General features: G+C 41.7%; 1 protein-coding gene across 1 annotated transcript; it reads right to left on the reverse strand.

Annotated features, from left to right (window-relative positions):
- Nucleotides 1-1,002: 1,002 nt before the first annotated feature.
- LOC134467930 (dual specificity mitogen-activated protein kinase kinase 4-like) lies at nucleotides 1,003-20,903 on the reverse strand. Its single transcript, XM_063221934.1, has 12 exons — nucleotides 20,478-20,903; nucleotides 19,593-19,628; nucleotides 15,262-15,364; nucleotides 14,306-14,480; nucleotides 12,695-12,814; nucleotides 10,402-10,521; nucleotides 10,195-10,246; nucleotides 9,547-9,674; nucleotides 8,727-8,804; nucleotides 8,169-8,317; nucleotides 6,219-6,264; nucleotides 1,003-4,001 (listed from the first exon to the last, which is right to left on the reverse strand). Exons 1-12 carry the CDS (start codon nucleotides 20,605-20,607, stop codon nucleotides 3,888-3,890), a joined length of 1,251 nt encoding a protein of 416 aa, XP_063078004.1. The 5' UTR covers nucleotides 20,608-20,903; the 3' UTR covers nucleotides 1,003-3,887.
- Between the last annotated feature and the right edge of the window lie 1,972 nt (nucleotides 20,904-22,875).

The following is a 22,875-nucleotide window of genomic DNA, read 5'->3' on the forward strand; positions in this document are numbered from 1 at the left end:
ACACACATACACACACACACACACACATACACAGGTACACACACACAGACGCACACCGCACTTTCTACCTGCACTAAACACACACACACACACACACACACACACACACACACACACACAAACACACACACACACACGCACACGCACACGCACACAAAACACATACAAACACACACACACACACATACTGCTGCTGGTGTATTTAATAAAACCTTTTTTAATTATTTATTTTCTTCAAATGCTACTATTACTATGTCAGAACGCTATAAAGGACTTTTAGAAAAAGCACAACAAAATACCTCCTCTTAATGTATGTTCTCTACAAGTCTTCTGTTGTCCAGTCTTGCACTTTAAATGTCTGTATGAGCAATGTCTACGTCCATACTGTCTATGTCCATGTATGAGTACTGTCTATGTCTATACTGTCTATGTCCTTACCTAGATTAGTCTATGTCTGCATGGGAGAGCAAGAAACGCAATTTCAAATTCTTTGTATGACCAGAGCATGTAAAGAAATTGACAATAAACTTGACTTGACTTGACTTGACTTGAATTTAGACTTTATTTGACTACTTATTTTTGGTTACTTCTATAGGCCTACTTCAAACTACACTGTGTTGTTGCTCCACCCACAATTTCGTTGACTTCATTGACAATGACAATAAACTCCTTGAATCTTGAATCAACTTTTACTGCAGACAAATGAGTGTACTGTAGAGGCGCAGCAATAACATTTTTAAGAATCAAGAAAAAAATGCACCACCACTTTAAAACTCGTTCTGGCGCCCTTGGCCCCTTGTGCTGTATGTAATGAGAGGGCTGTCTATGAAGATTTTTGTTAGTCACACTTCCCTAAAACCTCATTTGTGTAATGCGCCAGCTATTACCAGAAAGGCAGCCAAGAAGGAAACAAAAGCAAACAGCCATCACAAATCAGCATTACCTAACCGTTACTCACTGATAACAAATGTCTTGGAAAAAAAGAAAAGATGGAGGCATGACCACTGTGCTGATCAATTTACTTTATTTAGCCATTTTTGTATTTCCAGACCTTACAAAACAATGACATAATATAAGGTCACCAAAACAAAGAAAAAAAAAAGAAAAAAAAATCAAATCCTAATTTTAATAATTACAACTGACCCGCAGGCAGATATTCTTTGTTTTTTGTTTATTTACCTCATCTCATTACTATGTGAACACTAAAACTTCATGGATATTTTCATAAATATTGTGTGTAGTACATAGGAGGAGTGATCTGGGCCACAGCAAGCCCTACTCCCGCTACAGGACTGATAAGGCAAGATCCCTGCACGTCACCTTTCGTCTTTTTTAGTCATTTATTTATTGTGTATATTTTTTTCTTCTTTTATTTTTTTAAAACAATTTGCTATGGTTCAGAACATACATTTAAAATATTTTCACAGTGTGAACTTACTGTACACTTGCTCCCCACCCCCTCTCCCTCCCACAACCAGCCCAGCTCATTAAATATACACTACATTAACAAAAGAATTCGCTAACCTTCCTTGACTCATATACTTTATGAACTCAACTGCCATCCCAATCCTAACCCATAGGCTTCAATATGATATCGATCCACCTTTTGCAGCTGTAGGAACCCTATGGGTTAGGATTGGAATGGCAGTTAAGTTCATATGTGGGTCAAGGCAGGTTAGAGAATACTTTTGACAATATAGTGTACAATAGAATAATACTTGCCCATAATAATATCACTTTGCCAACTTTTATCTATTAACATTCTAATAAAATTGCCATTTTTACATATTTGTGTCTACCTCCTTTCAAAGAGATTGTGTTAACATTACAGGTATTGAAGGGTTTGCATGTTTCTCTTTCTTGCCTTCAGTTTTAAGATTTTTGTTTGTTTGTTTGTTTGTTTTGACTTACACACAGGTCAAAGTGTTGGAAGAAAACAGAATCAGAAAACTGATGCGAGATGTTTTCAACCCAAATGGCCCCAGAAACAAACTAACAAAAAACAAACATTAACGGAGAGCAGACAAAAGAAAAAAGAAAAGAAAAGAAAAATCAGCCCAGATTTCAGTTGACTCAGGCCTGTCCAGTGATCTTGAAACTTTAAGCGTATTTTTCCATTGACTGCTCAATATTTTCGGACTAAAGCCTCTCATGACGGGACTGGTCTGACTCTAAACCACTTCTTAAAAAAACGCACGACTCGTTTGAACTCCTGTACTTTCCAGCTACATTTGAAGTCAGACTAGCTGCATACGGTGTTCATCCTTACCAAACAAAACCCATATGAGACACATGTCACACCTGAACATATGTCTTTGTATTTAAAATGAAGAGAGGAAATAAAACATTAAAAGAACATTTCCATTAACATTAGCTAGACCGTCATGCTAAAGTTGTGTAGAGAGCATGCCGTTGTGTTGTGTGTGCATCATTCATGAGCGGGCAATATCTGGTGCGGAGGAGGAGGAGACAGCCTCAATTGGCCAAAGGTACAACGCCAAATGTACTGTACAACGACTGCAGGTGCCAGGACAGGCAGGTGCGTGGTGTGGTGAACTTTAATATTTGCTTATTATTATTTTTATTTTTTTTGAATGACTTATTTGTTTGCGCAGTTGAAGATACAAATGGTACACATTTACAATTTGTGAATGAATTGTCTTTATCACTCTTAAGCATACATACAGGCGCGCACACACATACATACACAGCATACACACACACACACCACGTCAAGTAAACTCTTCTCCTCTAAAGGAATAGTTCTTTTTTTAAGCGACGCACATCATAATAGCTTTAGTACACCACCAAGAGTGAAGTTCTGAATGCGAGAGGGAAAAACCTCGTCTTTCCCCACCCAGTCGACCTCTTTATTTTACAATATTGCATAATCTGAAAACATAGTGAAGCCACAGTACACGTTTGTAGTCGTCGTTTGTTACGCAACAATACTTTTGCATACGCAGTCATTTACAGAGAAGCAGAGAGAAGAAGATATACATATATATATATATATCTTTTCTTTTATTAACATATACGGAGACGCTGAGGAAAAGAACTGGTGTGAATGGCTTATGGTTTTCCATTTCGATGCCTAACTTTGTTTTCTTATTTGGTAAATCTGTGTATATATTTATATATTTTTTCTTTATTATTTTATTTTACGTACATTGTGTTCAAGTATAGACGTAAATCGATCTTTTTCTTTTGTTTTTAAATTCCTATTCAAGGAATAAAGTGTATGATATGATACTCAAGACAGTTTCGGCTGCAGTTTGGTTTTCTTCTGATGCGAGTTGTGGGATGGTAAGATGGAAACTGATTTCGATGCAACAGCTGTACGGACAGAATATATTTTCTACACATGAATGACACGTGAGCACATAAAAATCGATGGGAGTAATGGATTTCAGTCGGTAGGATGCGCATGAGAGAGCCATGGTTATTGCACAAAAAAAAAACATTTTGGGATTTTTTTTTCTTGTCCTTTCTTATGTCATTGTACGTTGTTTTGTGTATCTTTTTCATTTTGATGTTTTGCTTCATTGCTGTTTAAAAAAAAAAAAAAGACAACCAAGTCAAAGAAGCATTCAATGGTTTGCACCAGAAAGAGTTAACCCCCAGAGTAACACCCCGAGCATAGCCCTCCCCTCTCCCATTCTCCTCCCCCATACCCCCTCAAACCCAAACCTTGGAGGGGACCCCTGGTTTCTTGGTCAGAGCGCAGCAGCGGCGGTGGTGGTGGTGGTGGTGGTGAAGATGGTGACGATGACGACAATGATGATGATGATGGTGGGGATGAAGATCAGTCCCCGTACATGGGAGAGTTGGGGCAGGTGATGATGGTGACCATGGTAACGGTGATGACGACAACGATGATGATGTCATCAGTCCCCCCACATGGGGGAGCTGGGGGAGGGAGGCATCTGGTCCAAGATCCTGCAGACGTACGTGGCCACGTCCACCTCCCGCTCCTCATACATCTGGATGAAGTGGTGCCTCTGTGAAGGACAAAGAGGAAGGAGAGGAGAGGGGCTTTAGATGATTTAGTAGTGGCATGTGCCTGATTATCATCGACTTTCAAATCGCATACCGAGATGTTGGTCTGAGTAAGAAGTTGTCACAACTCTGGGGTGAGTTTCTCAAAAGGGAAGTTGTTAGCCTGTTAGCAACTTCGGTAGTTGCCAATGGCAAAATGCATTGAAAACAACAAAGTAGCTAATGTAGTAAGCAACTTTGGTTTTGAGAAAGCTCTGGCTCTGGCTCTGGTGTTGGCCACTAGAGATCTGTATTGGGATTGGGTCCTACTGGGTTCCCATGGAACCCAACGCAAATCTTGCGGGAACAGGCATTTTAAAATTAGCTGCGGGCGGGAAGCGGGATAACAGCAGGACCGGTGAAGTGCTGATGAATGCACGGTCTATGTCAGGGGTGGGGAACCTTTTTCATTCGAGGGGCCACCTCAAATTCATCAGAGGGCCGTAAAAAGTCCTCAGAGGGCCGTACTATGAACACAAACCAGTATTTCCCCCTGCACTTTAGGCCTATAATGAAGGCAGCCACCTTTAAAACAGATCCCACCTTATTCTAGGTCCCCTGAATATAACTTAATTGTATTGCAAATGTAATTTCAATTTCATGTGAAGCTGCATAATATTAAAACAATATCGAGGGCCGGATAAAATGGCCTCAAGGGCCGCAATCGGCCCTCGAAACGTAGGTTCTACTGTTCTATGTCTATGAATGCCCTGTCTATGCACGCGCACTCATACAAGTGGTCAATCAGTGCACAACAAGAACAGCTTTGGAGTAGCAGCACCATCTCTCTCGCTCTACAACATGCTGAAGACTACTCACAACAGCACATACACTCTCTTTCCCTCTCGCTGTCATTCCATAATAGCTTTGGCGCCGACTCTGTGTGTCTATGCCCTATGTGTCTGACCTCAGCGCATTTACAACAGAGACCGGGGTTGGGGGCAGTGTTACCAAGTCCGGGCAATATGACAAAGCCCAAGCATCAATGAAACACTGTAATATGACAAAGCCAAGCATCAATGAAACATTACAAAACAAAGGGAAAAAAAGAAAAAAATGTGTTGTGGGGTGTATGAAGAGGAAAGGAACTGGTTTTACTTGGACTGAAAAATATGGAAAACAACAAAAGATGTTTTGATGCAAACAATATGAATCCTTGGAAGCTTATTTGTGTCCTTTCAAGTGGAAACATCTAGCCACCCCTTAAGATAAAAAAGAATCAGCCAGAAGCCTTCATTTCCTTTTGATATCAAGACTTGTGTTTTGATTTTCAAGACTAGATGTTTTTGCGTGGAAAAAAGACAAATATGGATTGAAGAACAGTATTTCCGAGGTGGGACCATACAGAGATGACAGTATACAATGTTATAGATGAAACATATGGATTATGGGGACCGCCGTGACAGAGTGGTTAGGGAGGTGGACTTAAAGTGATACTGTCCCATTTTTGGAAATAAGCTTATTTTACACCTCCACTTGAGTAAGATAATAGGGTTTTACCGTTCTCCTATACTTTCAACCGTTCTCTGGGTATGGCAGTGCAAATTTTACCTCCAAGCTAGCAGTTAACATTGAGTCCTATGAGACCAGTTAGCCGCCAGCTGGTCTCATAGGACTCAATGTTAACTGCTAGCATTGTAGTAAAATTTGCACTGCCATACCCAGAGAATGGTTTAAAGTACAGGTGAACGCTATTATCCTATTATTTAAGTCAAGGGGAGGTGTAAAATAAGCTTATTTCCAAAAATGGGACAGTATCACTTTAAGATCAGAGGGTTACAGGTTCAAATCCCACCTTAACCCGTCCTCCCTACACCTCCAGCCATGGCTGAAGAGTCCTTGAGCAAGGTACCCAACCCCACAGTGCTCCAGGGACAGTAACCAATACCATGTACCTAAATAACTGTAAGCCGCTTTAAACATAATGTAATGTAATGAATAGCTTCTCATCTCACACGGTTAATGACAATCAAAAAAAGCTAAACTACAGTAAACGACTGGACTTCTTTTTTCCAGATAGAGCCACGAGTGTGTCTGCTGAGTGTAAAAGTGGAGGAATGCTACATAAACATCATTAATATAAACATATATCAACATAAACATCATTAATATAAACATATATCAACATAAACATAATGTAATGAAAGCAGCATGGCTTCAGAAGCACACGGGACACTCACCAGAAGCTCCCTATACTTTGGCCTCTTTGATTCGTCCTTTGTAAGGCTGCAGAGAGAAAACAGAGGCAAGCACACACGTTAGAAATCACAGGTTGATCAAAGCCACCACAGAAATAGGGGGCCAAAAAGAGAGCCCAGATGAAGACAATGTGTGTAAATGCTCAGGCATGTAGCCAGAGTTTAATAAAGGCATTTGAACTTAAGAAAGGAGTGCCTCAAAAGTTGCTTTTATTTTTTCATGACAGAAATAGGGAGATTTAAGTTGCTGAGCACTCCAGAAACATCTTCAATACACCAGGTACTAAGGCATCGCCGGGGCAGCCGCTAGACAAGCAGACTACACAGAGTGCTTAGGGCACCAACCAGTGCTGGGGGCATCAACCCCTTTGGGACCTCTTAAATTGAGATTGACTAAAAAAACGTTGTGAAAAATATTGAATTACATTACAAAACATAATTATTAGTTGGTAGGTTATTCTTCTAATTAATATTCAATTCTGAGGAGGGCCTCTAGACCAGTTATGCTTCAGACCTTCAAAACCCTAGCAGCGGCCCTGAGCATTGCTGTGAAGTGAGAGGTGTTCCATCACAGCCAAACATTAAAGACATGAACTAACACACCGATTCCACAAGGGGGCAGACAATCACAGAGGCACATTAGAGATGGGATTGAGAAGAACAAAAAAAGTATATTGCCATTATACTCAGTACAATGACATTAAAAGCATCTCCTTACTGGGGGCAATGTATAAATAATGTACAAGAAAAACTACTACCATATTTCCTCAAATAATATAATAGCCGCTTATACGATCAACAAAAACAGTTTGAGCCAGGCTAATAGGATGCAGGCTACAATTTGAAGGAGACTTATAATGCAAAAAAACAGCCAGAATTGGCCAAGATTGTGGAACCATCTGTGACACAAGCTACGAGGGGATGGCTTTTATCTATCAAAAACGGTTTTAGACCAGGGCACTAAGAGAGCAAGGCTACTACTAGGAGTTATATTAAAAATTGAGGAAATCGAGCAACCTGCGATAGTTCTGGCAGACCACATAGTCAACGCGCCCTTCTGCCTATACTCATGAACGGCGTGACGTTTTCCATGTGCGTTACGCCCATTTGTGGGGGAAAACAACACATGCAAGTCAATTGGTGATGTTGGGGATTAATAAACGAAAGATACGGACCTGTAGACTAGCGTTGTTCACGCGCAACATGCCGAAAACGTGTTCCGTTGCCGGTTGTTCAAATAATATAGCCAAACAGCCGTGGCTGAAGCATGGAATGTATTCATTTAGGCTAGCCAATGTAGCATGTAAGTCAATGAGACATTCGGTTTGTTTTCACCCATAAAGGGGCGTAACGCAAATTTAAGAGCAAAGTACCCGGATGACCGTTCATGAGTATTGGCTGACGCCGACCCAACCAATACAGCTCTCCACGAATCAGCTGCACTTTGGTTAATCAGCTGCTGCTCGCAATTGGATGCTGACCTTTGGCGCACTTTGTTTAAATTAACGAAATTGTTTTCCGTTCATCGCTTTTCGCTGTTTGTTTTGCACCCACCACCTCCCCTGCTCCACCTGACTAATCATTGCCAAACAATGTCATACTGTTGTCATTGTTGATTGCTCTGCTCTAGGGGGTATGTTGCCTTTCCAGCTAAATGGAAGGCATTCCACCTGAGGATGCTGCTGTTCCCTGTATTGGCTTCCATGGAGCTCATGGAGAAGCAGGGGAACTTCCTCCGAACAGAGCCATACCGCCAAACACAAATGTCTGCATTCAGAAATAAAACTTCCGAAATGCATCACGTTTCCCCGTCTAATTTTTGACGAGAGTGGTTCTGACAGAAATATATCTATATTATAAAAAACACAAACTGATGCAAACCCATGAGTACACAGCGAGACACATGACAGAAGAGTGTGCAGTGCAGCTTACCATAGGTTGACAAAGTTGATGAATTTGGGGGAGAACTGCCTCTCCTCGGAGTTGCATAGCTGGGGTGGGTCTCCCTTCACCACCTGGGTGAGCTGGTCAAACACGCTGTTCCACTTCGGGTAGGGGAAGCGCCCCGTCGCAAGCTCATACTGGAGACCGGAGAGAGAGAGAGAGAGAGAGAGAGAGAGAGAAATAATTATTAGAACAGTACACTGTACTAGAAATGCGAAACACAGAAATGTGCCCACACACACAGCAGAGACAACTGATAACCATTACAGTTGTACAAACAGCACAAAATGTTTTAAAATTGAATGGTAGCAGTATTCAGCTTGTGTACAAGTCATGTGAACTCTTCATTCATTCGGAATGTGGTCATGTTCCGGGAATATTCCGGTTGCAGAACCCTGTTCTACACATGTTAACAGAGTATTCCAGAAGTATTCTTACACCTTCATCAGGGTCATCTCACGATTGTTATTTTTCATCGGACCACTGTGCGCACCTCACCTGGTGTGCGTTAAATAAAACTAAAGAAAGTCTGCACGGGACACCTACCAGAGTGATGCCCAAGCTCCATACATCTGACCGCACGTCGTATCCCTGTCGGGAAGCACTGGGGTCTATCCTCTCCGGCTACAACAAAGACACAGAAAAATAATCATTAATAAAAATAAAATACAATTCAATTAAATTAAAATAAAGTAACAACTGTTTATAGTTTTTGAATGACAGCAGTTTAAAAATCCCTATGGGATTTTCCCATTCAATTAGTTTGTGTATTAACAGGTCAGCCCATAGGTCTCAAGATGTCCATTTTTATTTCATTATTTAGACTAGAAAAGTGATTTTACCTTTGACATGGAGGGCTGGGTTGTGGCATTTATGAGTGTTAATTTCATTTGAAAACTGGCAAAGATTACAGCAAAGAGATACAGCAGTTAAAAAATAAGCCACTGGAATGACTCTGCAGTGTGCCTTTACTGCACAAAACTAACTAAGTAGCCAGAACAACAGGTGTGGCCAATTAAGGGTTCCATTCCCAACTGCCAAATTTGAATAGGATTCGAGAACTCTGCTGTAGAACACTTCTCGGCAATTACATATTGTCTTGCTGGGGAACTAATTATAGTCAGTTGCTTGCCTTAGTGGCTATGGTGTTGTTTTGAAAATCCGAATGTTGCAAATTCGAATCCCACTCTGACCCAGACTGCATTTCAGATTTTATTATATACAGTGTTCCTTTTTATTTTTCTTAAAACTGCTCAGCTCTGGCCCAAAAGGCAACCAACTTTTAGCATTTTTTGCGAGGATGCAATCTAGTTATTATTAATATTATTATTATCTAATGCAATTTGATAACGTTAGTGCTACTGACCGCCATGTAGGGTCTGCATCCTGCGTCTCTGGTCTTGGCTATTGAGTCCACCAGCTGGCCGCTGATGCCAAAGTCACAAAGCTTTATGTTGCCATTTCGGTCCAGGAGAATGTTGGAGGGTTTGATGTCTGAAATAAAGACACAAGACGATGAGCAGGAATGAATAAGCACAAAATTTAACCCATTGTTTCCTGGAGCGACATATACGCTGCATTAAGGTTCTTGAGATTTTACCTGTATTATTAAATTGTGGGTATGTTAGAGCTGAATGAACACATTCTAATGCAAAATGAAGGTTCTAGCTTAAAAAAGGCAACTTATTTCATGTTTTTATGTGCTTTGGATGTTGAGCTGTTTAGGTTTTAATAGGGAGAGGGCACCTTTTCCCAAAAAGGGCTCAGGCTAAAATGGGTTAAAACAAACAAACAAACTAGAAATTAGAAACTTTCTTTTTTCGTAAAAGCTCGAATCAAGACCCGTCTCAAAAGCATGTTAGAAGCAATACAAAACAAAAACCTCAAAACGTGAAAAAGGAATAAAGTAATAATTGTTGTGGAATGAACTGGATTAACTCCCCACCAATAAGATCAGGGAGACACACTACCCACATACTACAAAATTCTAAATGAAGATGACTCGGGAACTCACCTCTGTGGATTATTTTCAAGTTTTCTTTTAAGTGATTCAGTGCTTTCACAGTCTGTGAAGGGGAAAAACAGTGAAAATCTGAAACTGAACGGCATCATGCCACATGAACACATTGACACAAGAAAACACAAGTGATCGGCTCGCTACAATGTACTAGTTGCGGTTAAAGTTATTTTATTTTTTGTGGACTTGCTCGAATGTACTTACGGCTAATGTTATTTTGCCTAGTATCTCCTCTGGAATGACGTCATCTAATGAACAATATACATATTTGTAGAATTTGTCGAATGAGGTAGACATGAGTTCCATACAAATCCAACAGTCACCCTGGAGGGACAGAGAGAGACAGAGAGAGAGAGAGAGAGAGAGAGAGAGAGAGAGAGAGAGAGAGAGAGAGAGAGAGAGAGAGAGAGAGAGGGAGAGAGAGAAAGAGAGAAGAGAGAAAGAGAGAAGAGAGAGAGAGGGAGAAAAAGACAGGGAGAGAGAGAGAGAGAGAGAGAGAGAGAGAGAGAGAGAAAGAGAGAGAGAGAGAGAGAGAAAGAGAAAGAGAGAGAGAGAAAGAGAAAGAGAAAGAGAAAGAGAGAGAGAGAGAGAGAAAATGAAAAATGGAAAATAACATCATTAGTCTGTACTGCCCCACTGTGGCCATTTGCAGCAAGTGCCTAAAAACATGAGTATGAAACATGTTACAGTGAAATGTGGTGTATAAAGACACAAATATGACAAATGCCAATATTTCAAACACCAAATTAAAGCGATGGACGTAACTGACTTTGTATTGAGTCGCTGGCGAGAGAAAAGACAAAAGCGACCCGGGCGACTAAAGGCGTTTTGAGTGACTTAAGCAGCAATTTGTAGTTGGACTTAATCAAATATTATGCGAATATCATGAGCTGTGGTGACAGACGCCACAGCCAATAAGAATGCCGGAATGCTTGCATTCTGCTTTTGACAGACATACGGTACTCGCTCGAGCTGCACAGTCCAGCGATTCTCGGTCTCTTAATCTTGTCGCCGCCGGTAATAGTTAGAGCCCAATACAGGGTTCCTGTCACATTTAAAATTCAGTGTTTCCCATACAATGAGGAAACTATGGCGCACCACCATAGTTTAAATGTGGTCGCCATAGTTTCCGAAAATATAACTATGGCGTTTTTTGCTTTAAACAACAATTTCAAGAATTTCCTTCACATTTTTCTCCTCGAGAACATTCATCACATAGAGAAAACCATGAGTGCTTGAAAAACAGAGGGATCAAAAGCCTAATCAAGTAGGTGTTGTTAACTTGGGTTTGAGAGCAATAAAAACAACCTTCAGAGAAAGGACAGTTGGGATGAGTTCACTGACACTGCCCAGGCTTTGTTTTACAGTTGTATGATAATGCGTTCAACTGCAGGCCTTCATTTAAACAGCAGAGGAGAGACATAGGGCTGCATATAGAAATGAAATGAATGTGTAATGAATGTGAATATAGACATAAATGTGTAATACCGGTATGTTGTTAATAGTAATATGTTACTACTTGACATGTCATGGGTAAAATCTTTTGTCATTCCCCAAATATAAATGACTGAAATGTAGGCATATAGTTTCTCCATGCGCCGCCAATGTCATACTGTACTCATCGTCTTGCCGTTTTTCAATTATGCTCTCTCTCTCTCACTCTCTGACAATAAATGTTTGATATTTTTATGTGTTGCCTATTTTACATGTACCACTTCACTGTTCGTTTTGAAACTTAAGTTTGTTCATGGCTGTTAATGGTTCTTTAACATGGTTGACACACTTAACAAATAGCCTATTGCTGTGAAAGAGTTCATAATTTTCTTCATCGCCAAGTATCAACATAGAACATTTTTTGAGATGCATTTTGGATAAAGGAGATGACGCCTGTTCCCGAGACTTATTTTTAGTCAATATTCCGGTAGCGCGCATATTCTGAATGAGCCATTTTAATATAGATTAATCTAGATTAATTTCATAATTACAGTGAGATCAATCTAGATTTTTAAAAAAAAATCTATGCCCACCCCTAATAATAATAATAATAATAATAATAATAAAGTCATGAACAAGCGTTTAGGCCGTCAGACTTGTAGCCCAAACGTTGCCAGTTCAACCCCTGACTCGCCATGTTGGTGGGGGGAGTAATTAACCAGTGCTCTCCCCCATCCTCCTCCATGACTGAATTACCCTGAGCATAGTACCGTCCCGCGGCAGTGCTCCCTGTCGGGTGCCATTCGGGTCTGCCCCCTTGCACGGGTGAGGCATGAATGCAATTTTGTTGTGTGCCGTGTTCTCTTTTGTTCTGTGGAGCGCTGTGCTACAATGACAACAGGAGTTGGAGCTTCCCAATTGGGCTTTCACTTTCATAATTAACTTACCCTCTATGAATATCGCCATAAAACCACACTGTGTATGGGAAGTCTGCATACCATATCAGCATGAACATGTATAATAATAATAATGATAATAATAATAAAAATAATCGCTCTCTTACCTCTCTGAAGAGAGCGCCATAAAACTGCACTATGTAGGGGAAGTCTGTGCTCCTCATGACTACGTCCAGGTCCATCAGCAGCTGCTTCTGCTCCTTCTCATCCACAGTCGAGCGGATACGCTGAGGAACACAGTAAATTACCGTGATTAATTACACGTGCTGAGGAACACAGAACATCACCGTAATTAATTACATGTGCTGAGGAGCACAGTAAATTACCGTTATTAATTACATGTGCTGAGGAACACAGAACATCACCGTAATTAATTACATGTGCTGAGGAGCACAGTAAATTACCGTGATTAATTACACGTGCTGAGGAACACAGAACATCACCGTAATTACATCACCAGTAAAACTGAGGAACAAAGTAAATGACTGTTATTCCACATACACTAACAAACATGGTATATTACAATAAATTACATTACACATCCATTCCGCTAAAGAAAACAGTACATCACATGCTCAAGAACACGTCACCGTACATTACAAATCCGCTAAAAAAAAGACAGTGCATCATATCACACATCTGCACAGGAACACAGCGCATTACATTACACATGCAATGACAAACGCAGTAAATTACACTGCACACCCTCTAAAGAGCACAGTATATTAAGGTATATTACACATCCGCTAAAGCACACAGTACATTACACATCACAAACCCTGAGGAACACTACTCTATGTTGATGTTATGTTAATTAATCTAGTGTTAATCTATGCCCCACCAGCCTGATCTCAAAAATTCTGTGCTCCTGGACACGGATGTTAATGACACGAAATCCGTGTCCAGGAGCACGGATTTTGCAGAAATTCCGTGCTCCTGGACACAAAATTGTTTTCCGTGATGGGCACACGGAAGTGCTTTCTATATTCCCACAGCACTGTGTTGAGCCTATCATTAGAAAATACATACCAAATGCTAATCCTAAACAAAATAATGCTATAGCAATTTAAGTTGTGCCCTGACCAAAACATTCCCTAAACTTAACCTGTCATTAAAGACATATTTTTGAGAAATACTTTTTCCAGTTGGTTGATAGGCTATCAAATTCATATGAATGAAAGAATACTAGCTGTGCCCAGACCAAAACAATCCCTAACCCTAACCTGTCAGTAAGTTTTTGGAGAAAAAATATTTGAAATTAGAGAAAACACAAGACTGTGGAAACATAGAGCTGCGGGAGTATAGAGAGAGCACTTCAATGTGTCCATCACGGAAAACAATTCCGTGTCCAGGAGCACGGAATTTTGGCAAAATCCGTGCTCCTGGACAAGGATTTTGTGTCCTTACCATCCGTGTCCAAGAGCACGGAATTCTGGAGATCATATTGGCCCCACCTTTACGGCCATGATAAATAATCCAATCTAATGTTAATGCCACATTGATGGCCGCTGGGCATGTGCACCATCTCGGAGCCACAGTAAAGAAACACTTCATAGTCTAATCTAATGTAATGATAATCTAATATAATGTAATGATAATCCCAATTCGACGGCCATAATCTGGCTGCTGGGTATACAGATACCATCTTGGAGACAGAGCCGTAAAGACACACCACATTATAATCTAGAATAGATCATCCAATCTAATGTTAATCCCACCTTGACGGCCATGATCTGGTCGCTGGGTATGTGCACCATCTTGTTGACGGACCCGTATGCTCCGCGTCCGATCTCCCCTAGGTCCTTCAGGTCCTCCGCTGTGAAGTCCCAGTGCTGCTCGGGGGAGATCTTCAGCTTCCCCGAAGACTCAATGCTGTGTGTCCTCAGCCGCTCTCTGTACAGGGGGGCAAACACACACATGCACGCACGCACGTACACACGCGCGCGCACACGCACGCACACACACACATGCAAAGACACACACACATGCACAGACACGTACACGCACAGACACACACACACACAGGGACATACGGAATGATACGCGCACGCATGCACAGATTCACACACACATGCGCGCACAGACACACACACACACACACAAAATACATTAGATGGACACCAGTGTGACGGCAAGTGCATGGCACTTGGCACGGGATTGGTGGGCGATGGTGAAGAAGACACCAAGGTTATTCCCTTCTCCAGCCACCTAACCAAAAATTGCCAATTTAATCTCAGGCCATTTCATGACTTCAAGACAGATTTGTGAAAATGACAGGATTGGGGTACAGATATCACAAATTAGGGAAATAATTTGTCTTAGATTCCAGCACTTCCTATGGAGCATTCCAAGAACATGGCTCAGTAGTAAACCAGGTTAAGTTAAACCTTGAGGTAGAGGTAAATCATCTAACAGATGAGCCTGGCTGGAGGTCTCGATTTCTTAACTAAATGACACCTGTGTGTCATCTATTAGCAGGTTTACCACTTCCAGTAGGTTAACTTAGCCAGCTTAATCACTTAACCATGTTCTTGGAATACCCCTTCTTTTGTCTACTGCCATTGAAGTGGTGACAGTAGCGTAGTAGAAATACTTCACTGATCTCTCAGGAATAAATAAATACATACACACACATACATACAGACAGAAACACGTAAAGAAAAGTTAAATTTACATGTGAGGGTTCTGGAATGGAGGGGTCACGGTGGAGATGGGCAGCCGGGTGGAAGGCTTCATAGGAGGGTTGGCAAAGGTCAACTTCAGAGCCCTGCGGCTGGCTGTAAACACACAACAGGAGGAGAGAGAGAGAGAGAGAGAGAGAGAGAGAGAGAGAGAGAGAGAGAGAGAGAGAGAGAGAGAGAGAGAGAGAGAGAGAGAGAGAGAGAGAGAGAAGAATGTTGCAAAAACAAAAGTGAGTGATTTACGATATTGTGCACACACAGCGAACAGAAATAGCCGATGCAAGATACTGTAGCACAAGACTGCATTCTGTATTACGGAGATGAGGCTCTCAAAAGACACTCACATGGACAGGTTCACACTCATAAATAAACAAACGGTGAGAGGGGGAGAGTGAGAGAGTGAGAGAGTGAGAGAGGGAGAGAGAGATCCAAAGACTTCCCCGTTTATCCATGTACAACTCCCCTTCACCCATGCACATCCATACACAACCCAGATCATGAAAAGTGCAAATAAATACCAAAAAAGTAAAAAAGGACAAAGGCGTGCACATCCATCATCTAAATGGGGAGCGGAGGTCAAGCCCTTCGACGTCCCGTCCACGGGGCCTTAACTCGCAAAACATTTTGAATGGGAGTGAATGGAGTGAGTCAAGTTACGTAAATACTGATTCCGTTTGACGCTTCGGAAGAGCTCTCATTTTTGGCAGGCAAGAAACGTTATTTTAGTTTTTGTGCAAGACTAGGCAATAGACTACAATGTGCGCATTCTATGCAATAGTTTGACATAAACCAAGCCGAAGGCTCGCGGCTTAAGCGGCTACACATGAGACAGGTGACTTCTCTTGTGTAGTCCAAATAATTATGTAATTCACAAAACTTTTTGTAACTCACAAAATAGCTTGACAAGTGAGGTCGACAACCACATCATTTCTTATCCGTAATTCTGAGGTACAGCATATGCGTGATGATGTAGTGGGAAATACGAGATTGATCGGACAATAGATTTGATCAGTCCATTATATTCCAATCAAAATTGTTGACTTCTCAAGCCCCATGAGCTGTCTGGAAGGGGCAGAGACTTAGGCACCCCATAGGTGGTGAGGGAAGAGAAAAAAAACAGGAAGAATCGAAGAGATAGAGGAGAGGTTATCACACCTATCAGTACATTTTAAACCCGTGTGGCTCCCTTTTGCATGCCCAAAGTTTGAAATATTACAGAAGAATAATAACAATTGTTTCAAATAGTTAACTAATTATAAAGATGATGATGCTGATGATGATGGTTCCATAACACTACACTACGGTACAATTAGCAGACGCATTTATCCTAAGGCACTTACAGTTCCTGACAGGGTATTGGTTACATTCCCTGGAGCAGTATGGGGTTGCGTGCCTTGAATCGCCACATTAGCTCTGCATGCAACTGAGCAGGCTGTCTTTGGCTTAGGGCGTGGGCGAGGCGAGGAGAGAGGGATGAGAAGATGAGATGAGAGGAGAGGAGAGATGAGGAGAGGAGAGGAGAGGAGAGGAGTGGAGTGGAGAGGAGAGGAGAGGAGGATGAGAAGATGAGAGGAGAGGAGAGATGTGTGAGATGAGAGGGGGAGGAGAGAAGAGGAGAGGTCAGGGAGGGGGAGGAGAGGAGAGAAGAGGAGACTTGGAGAGGAGAGGAGAGAGAGAGAGAAGAGAGGTCAGAGAGGGAGATGAGAGATGAGAGAGAGAGAGAGGAGAGGAGACAAGGAGAGACAAGAGGAGAGGAGAGGAGAATGTACTGTGTAGTAGATCATCGGGTAGACGATTGATTAACCATTCCTGTCTCCTCTGTCTGCCCACTGTGCATCATTTCCACCAGATGGATGGATGGAGGAGTGTGATCAGAATACAAAAGAGCAGATCCAAGTAGCAACATCACACAGCAAGATGCTTTTCTTACGCATTCTCAGAAACCCAGCGAGTGCGTTCCAATATGCAACCTTGCGTCCTCCACTTGTGCTTGTGGCCTCATACCAGGAAGTAATTTGTCGTGATGACATCACTGACAGCAGCATTATATTTCAATATCTCGCAAAAGCTCAATTGTAAAGTAATTTTCTCATTTGCAAACTAGTTGGTGAATGAAGAATAGCCCCCCAAAAATTGTTGGGGCTAGGCTGACAGCGGGGAAACTTAATCGTTTTCTCCACGGAGGCGGGGCATCAGCAAAACGTGAGGCCACAAGCACAAGTGGAGGATGCAAGGTTGCATATTGGAACAAAACCAGTGTTTATCTGAAAGGTCCTTTTCAGGGAGGAATCCTTTGAATTTGGTGATGTACGTATTAGGCAACCTTTAAAACAATATTGACAGGTAGTTTTGCTATCAAATCTGTTTGGAGAATTTCCTACTGACTTTGTAATTCATCAGGAGAACTGAACAGATGATCTGATATAGAACATTCTAGACTCATCCATTCCAATCATATAGGACCTTCTATGTTGTCGTCCAGCACCTATTCACAAAATGTTGATTCATTACATCACATTACATTACATTACACTTAACTGACGCTTTTATCCGAAGGTTAAGGGTGAGATTCGAACCTTCAACCAGACAGCAACGTGTAGATCATCGTCAGGCCTGACGAAGATCCAGGGAGATCGAAACGTTGCTGCTTTAATTTAACAGACTTTATATTTTGGAGCTTATTCTGCAGTGTGCAGACCCTCCTTCTTGAACAGGTAAAGCAGGCCTTCATACCACACAGTAGGTCTGATAGTGCTGAACTCAAAAACATTTTGATTCATAGGAGGAGGGTGGAAGTGCTGAAATTCAAAAGGATCGGACCTGCAGTGCCTTGGTCTGATCACTAGCATCAGTCTCTGGTGTAGGCAACTTGACTGCCTGTAAACCTGCCAAAGCGCACGCACAATTCTATTGCAACACCCAATGCTTGACGGCTTCACGCTGAACCATTCAGAGAGGTTAGGCAAGATTCTTCCAGCGTCTCCAATGGTGCACTTGTGTGAGTGCACGGACGCTGCATAGTTGCATAGTGCACACAGTACACGGAGGTCGTAAGAGCTGAGCGTAGAGTCAATGGAACGTTTGGACTTCCAGTGCACTGACTTTTCAGCGTTAGCGCTCTGAAACATAGGGTGCATTCCAATAAGCAACCTTGAGTCCTCCACTTGTGCTTGTGGCCTCGCCCCGCCTCCTGGCCCCTCGTCCGTGGAGAAAACAATATAGTTTCCCAGCTGTCAGCCTTGCCACAACAACTTTTGGAGGACTGATCTTCATTCACCATCCAGTTTGCAAATGAGACAATTACTTTGCAATTGAGCTTTTGCGAGATATTGAAATATAATGCTGTTGTCAGTGATGTCATTATGACATACTACTTCCTGGTACGAGGCCACAAGCACAAGTTGAGGACGCAAGGTCGCATATTGGAATGCACCCATAGTGCCCGAAGTGCACAAGTGAAGTGAAAACCCATTGGGAAACTCCAACTGCCATTGTCATTGTGACACAGCACTCCACAGCACACAAGTGAACACTGCACACAACAAAATTGCATTTATGCCTCACCCTTGCAAGGGGGCAGGCCACAATGGCGCCCCTAGGGAGCAGTGCGGCGGGACAGTACCATGCTCAGGGTACCTCAGTCATGGAGGAGGATGGGGGAGAGCACTGGTTGATTACTCTTTCTCCCCCCCCCGGCGGGTCGGGAGTCGAACCGGCAACCTTTGGGCTACAAGTTTGATGCCCTAACTAACCGCTTACCCATGACTGCCACACCTGCACCATTTGAGAGACAGGTTCTGTCTGATAAACCCATGACAATAGAACAGCCACCAAACCTTTAGCACAGCATGAAATGAAAAAACTAAGGGCTGGTTTACAAGCAAGGGATACACATTGTATTTCATTTCTTTTGATAATTCACTTCAAAACCCAGACATTTTCACTTACATCCATTCACCGTAGTTACAACTAAAAGACATGACAGATATTGCATGCTGAATCTACAAAACAAATAGTTTGCAAACAATGAAATTGAGGAACAGAACAGCATATGAGGAATAAAGAAACGGACAAACAAACAAACCTAAAAACCAAAAGTGCTTCTAATAATCCCATCACTGTGCTGATAGAAGCAACAAAATGGATGCACACACATACTTCTATGACAGGCAGTGACTGGACACTATATATCTTGACAACAGCGTAGTCCTATGACAGGGGATTCTTGGGTGGGTGTTTCATCTCCGGGAAATGATGGGGAGGAGTCACTTTAGAAGCATCAACAAAAAGCAAACAAACAAAATGTATATATATATATAGGTACCTGATTCATTTTGACATCTCCAGCAAGTGTTGGAATCTGAAACGTTATAATAATATGTATTATTACGGCCACGAGAGGTGGCGTCGACCAGGTGACACATTGACATGCATGACAAGTGTAGGCAAGATATGGGGAATTATGCAGACCGAAACTACACCAGGATGGCGACTTTATTTAATGCAGTCATTATTAATCTTTTTCTGACACCTGGCATAGGCCTCCTGTTATGTTGTGCAACATGTCTGTGAATTTATTGATAATATGTACATAAATGTGAGTAGGTCTACAAATTTGAATCCTTGGCTACCCCAGAACTATACATTTGTCACTTCACTTGCACCAATTCAGTCAAGCAACAAACGCAGGCTAACTTGAGCCTGTGGCAGAATCGCACAAAGGCTATGACAGTGATGAGGCAAATGTAACGGCCTTAAAAGAACGTCTAGAATGCCGATTAGTAGCCTATTCCTGGTTATGAAGTGAAATGTGCGACGTAGTGCCTAGCTCCCTAGCATTGAGCACTGCAGTTAGAAATGAAATAGAGGAATAGCATAACAGTTAGCCACAGGCCTATGCGGTGCTGGTAGGTAGGCTAGATGTAGCAACTTGAATTAAAAAAGATCCGTCCTTGAAAATCCCAACCAACATCATAAAAGCACTCTATTGCTATTCCACCTTTCCCCCATACAAACAGAAGGCGAACGGTAACAAAATGACCACTGATCGCATAGTAAGTTGCAACAAAATAACAAGGCCTAGGCTCAGTGATAGGTAGCAACACTGTATCGATACGCCGCATTCGTGACAGAGTGAGCATAGTTTCCCCTCCATGTAAAATGTATAGGAATATACGGAAAGAAAACGGGCCACAAACATTGAACTTACCCTGCATGTTGGTCATTGTTGTTAAATGTTGAGCCTGCGTCTGGTAGTGATGTAAAATGGATCCTGCGCTATTACTACTCTTGCTGCAAGACGAGCTTGTTGAATTGGTGCTAGGGCTGGGAGTCGCCATTGTTGTGTTGGATTCTAGCAGCACTGTGGCTGCAATGCAGCGAGAGAAGTTTACCCTTTCCAGACGCGATAAATAGGCTAGGCTAGGCTACGCAACGCACGCACACTCACACGTCCGTTAACGCCAGTCAAAAGAGAATCACAAGCTATAACGGAGATGTTAAGGGGTTAAAACAGTTTACCGAGGCGGGACACCCAGCTTCGACGCTGGGTATTGCACTGTCCGAAACACAGAAGGCCAAGTTCTGACTCTGAGGCCTGGTGGTGATGTTGCCAGGTTGGCCACTAATCCACTATGCTGTTCAAACAATCAGAACAGGCAACATAACTGCGCTTCATGAATGTTCAAAGACCGGACATGATTACAAAAAAAGATTAAATATGGACACACAATTTAGAATGTGAACCAGCTGCATAGTGCATACCTCAGTCTCCACATAGTTCAACTTCATTGCCTTTATACTGATGTGGTATAGGCTAAATTATCATAGGCCTCAATAGGCCTAATAATCCTCCAATATGTGTCCTTCATTGAAAACTGTCTCCATTCTGGCATTTATGTAGGTTGTGACAGGTGTAGGCCTACATGCCAAAGTATTTTTTTAAATGGCCACAGTTCTGTTAAAATCTGTTTCCGTTTTTGGTTTATTATTATTTCAGTTACATACTTTACATTCACACTGTGTCAACTAAGACAGCAGTTATTCATATTACCTTAAAAAAAAAAAAAAAAAACATTTACAACATCAACAAGGTTTTATGTAAACAATATTTGTCAAGAATTATTCCACATTTCATGAGTGTAATTCACACCTTGAGGAGATGATGCACTGGTGGATGCATACAGCTTTAATTTCACTCTTTACAGTACCAAACACCATTACCCCAAAACAAAGCAGCGGTACATCAGTCCCAAGGGATATAGTGTCATTTCCAGTGCATAGGCTAAATAATGTGTGGCTGGAGCGGGAGAGCAAATTTGGGAAATGTGGCTGATTGAGTAATAAATACAGATGGTAAACATGCTAACGGTCCAGCCAGAGTCATTTATGTATCATCAGTTAACCTGTAAATCAACTTTGGTACAGATATAGTATGATTGTAGGGGAGATAGGCTACAGGAGAGAGTAGCCTACCACATCCCCATTCTCCACAGGTATGCTATGTAATGTACTGTAATGTCCCATCCCATCAGGTACAGTATACAGATATAGAGATTGTAGGAGAGATAGGCTACCGGAGAGAGTACCACAGCACCATTTTCCACAGTTGTCCTCCATTGATTTCATAAAGCCTGTGTCAAGATGGCCAGTATGCCAAAAGATTAACTGCATTGTATATACAAGATTAGCTCCACCACGGTCAATAACCAGCTGATACAAGACAGAAGCCATGTTTTCTCCCCGTCTTCTGAAAACTGAAAAATACAAGTCCCTACACCAAGATCCTGTTTCTCTAATTTTAATAGAGTGACAATGTCTGATGAAGGGCATGCTGTCCGAAATGTCACTTTATTAAAATGAGAGAAACGGTAGCTTGGTGTGCGGACTTTATTTTAATGTGACTTTGCTAGTCCTGCACCCACAACTTTGGTGTGTGTGTTTTGTCTTCCCAGTCTTCTCCCATCTTCAAAGGGGGGTATGCACACACTCGTTGCACAAACACTTTGTATGAGGCCCATGTAGGGGAAACTCTTACAGTACTCAAGGCATAAGCTAGAGTGTCCATCAAGTCACCAATATATCTGATAAAATGACTTGTATGCAGTAGGAGATGACCAAATTAATTGCACAAATGCTAAATATTAAGGCCTTCACCAGAAAGGAGTGTGTATCCTTCTCATTGAGTGCACGTTCTTTTATTTAGATTAATTAGAATAATTAACCAGTCCCCAATATATTTTTCCCAGTTGCCCACCTAAGAATGTGCAAAATATCAATTAAAGGAACACAACACACAAGGCTTGTGTCAGAAAGGCTTTCCGTACTCTGTATACCCAAACACTTACCCAGCAACCATGACGGCCAAAGAGAGGTTCTCATGTCATACAGAAAACATACAGTCAATCCGGAAAGTATTCACAGCGCTTCACTTTTTTCACATTTTATTATCTTACAGCCTTATTCCAAATGCTACAAATTAATCTCTGTTGTCAAAATCCTACACAAAGTATTCCATTATGACCATGTGAAAAACAAGTTGTCTTGACAGTTTTGAAAATGTATAAAAAATAAAAAACAAAGAAAACATTTTTACAAAAGTATTCACA

Source organism: Engraulis encrasicolus, chromosome 17 (assembly GCF_034702125.1).
Source record: "Engraulis encrasicolus isolate BLACKSEA-1 chromosome 17, IST_EnEncr_1.0, whole genome shotgun sequence".
In the NCBI taxonomy this organism is placed as follows: domain Eukaryota; kingdom Metazoa; phylum Chordata; class Actinopteri; order Clupeiformes; family Engraulidae; genus Engraulis; species Engraulis encrasicolus.

Excerpts from the sequence above, each read along its gene's own strand:
- LOC134467930 (XM_063221934.1), bottom strand. The coding sequence starts at position 20,607 with ATGGCGACTCCCAGCCCTAGCACCAATTCAACAAGCTCGTCTTGCAGC. Across the intron at positions 8,318-8,726 it reads GGAGCTTGGGCATCACTCTG|TATGAGCTTGCGACGGGGCG; the intron begins GTAGGTGTCCCG and ends TCCGGTCTCCAG. Across the intron at positions 6,265-8,168 it reads ATCAACTTTGTCAACCTATG|CCTTACAAAGGACGAATCAA; the intron begins GTAAGCTGCACT and ends TTCTCTCTGCAG.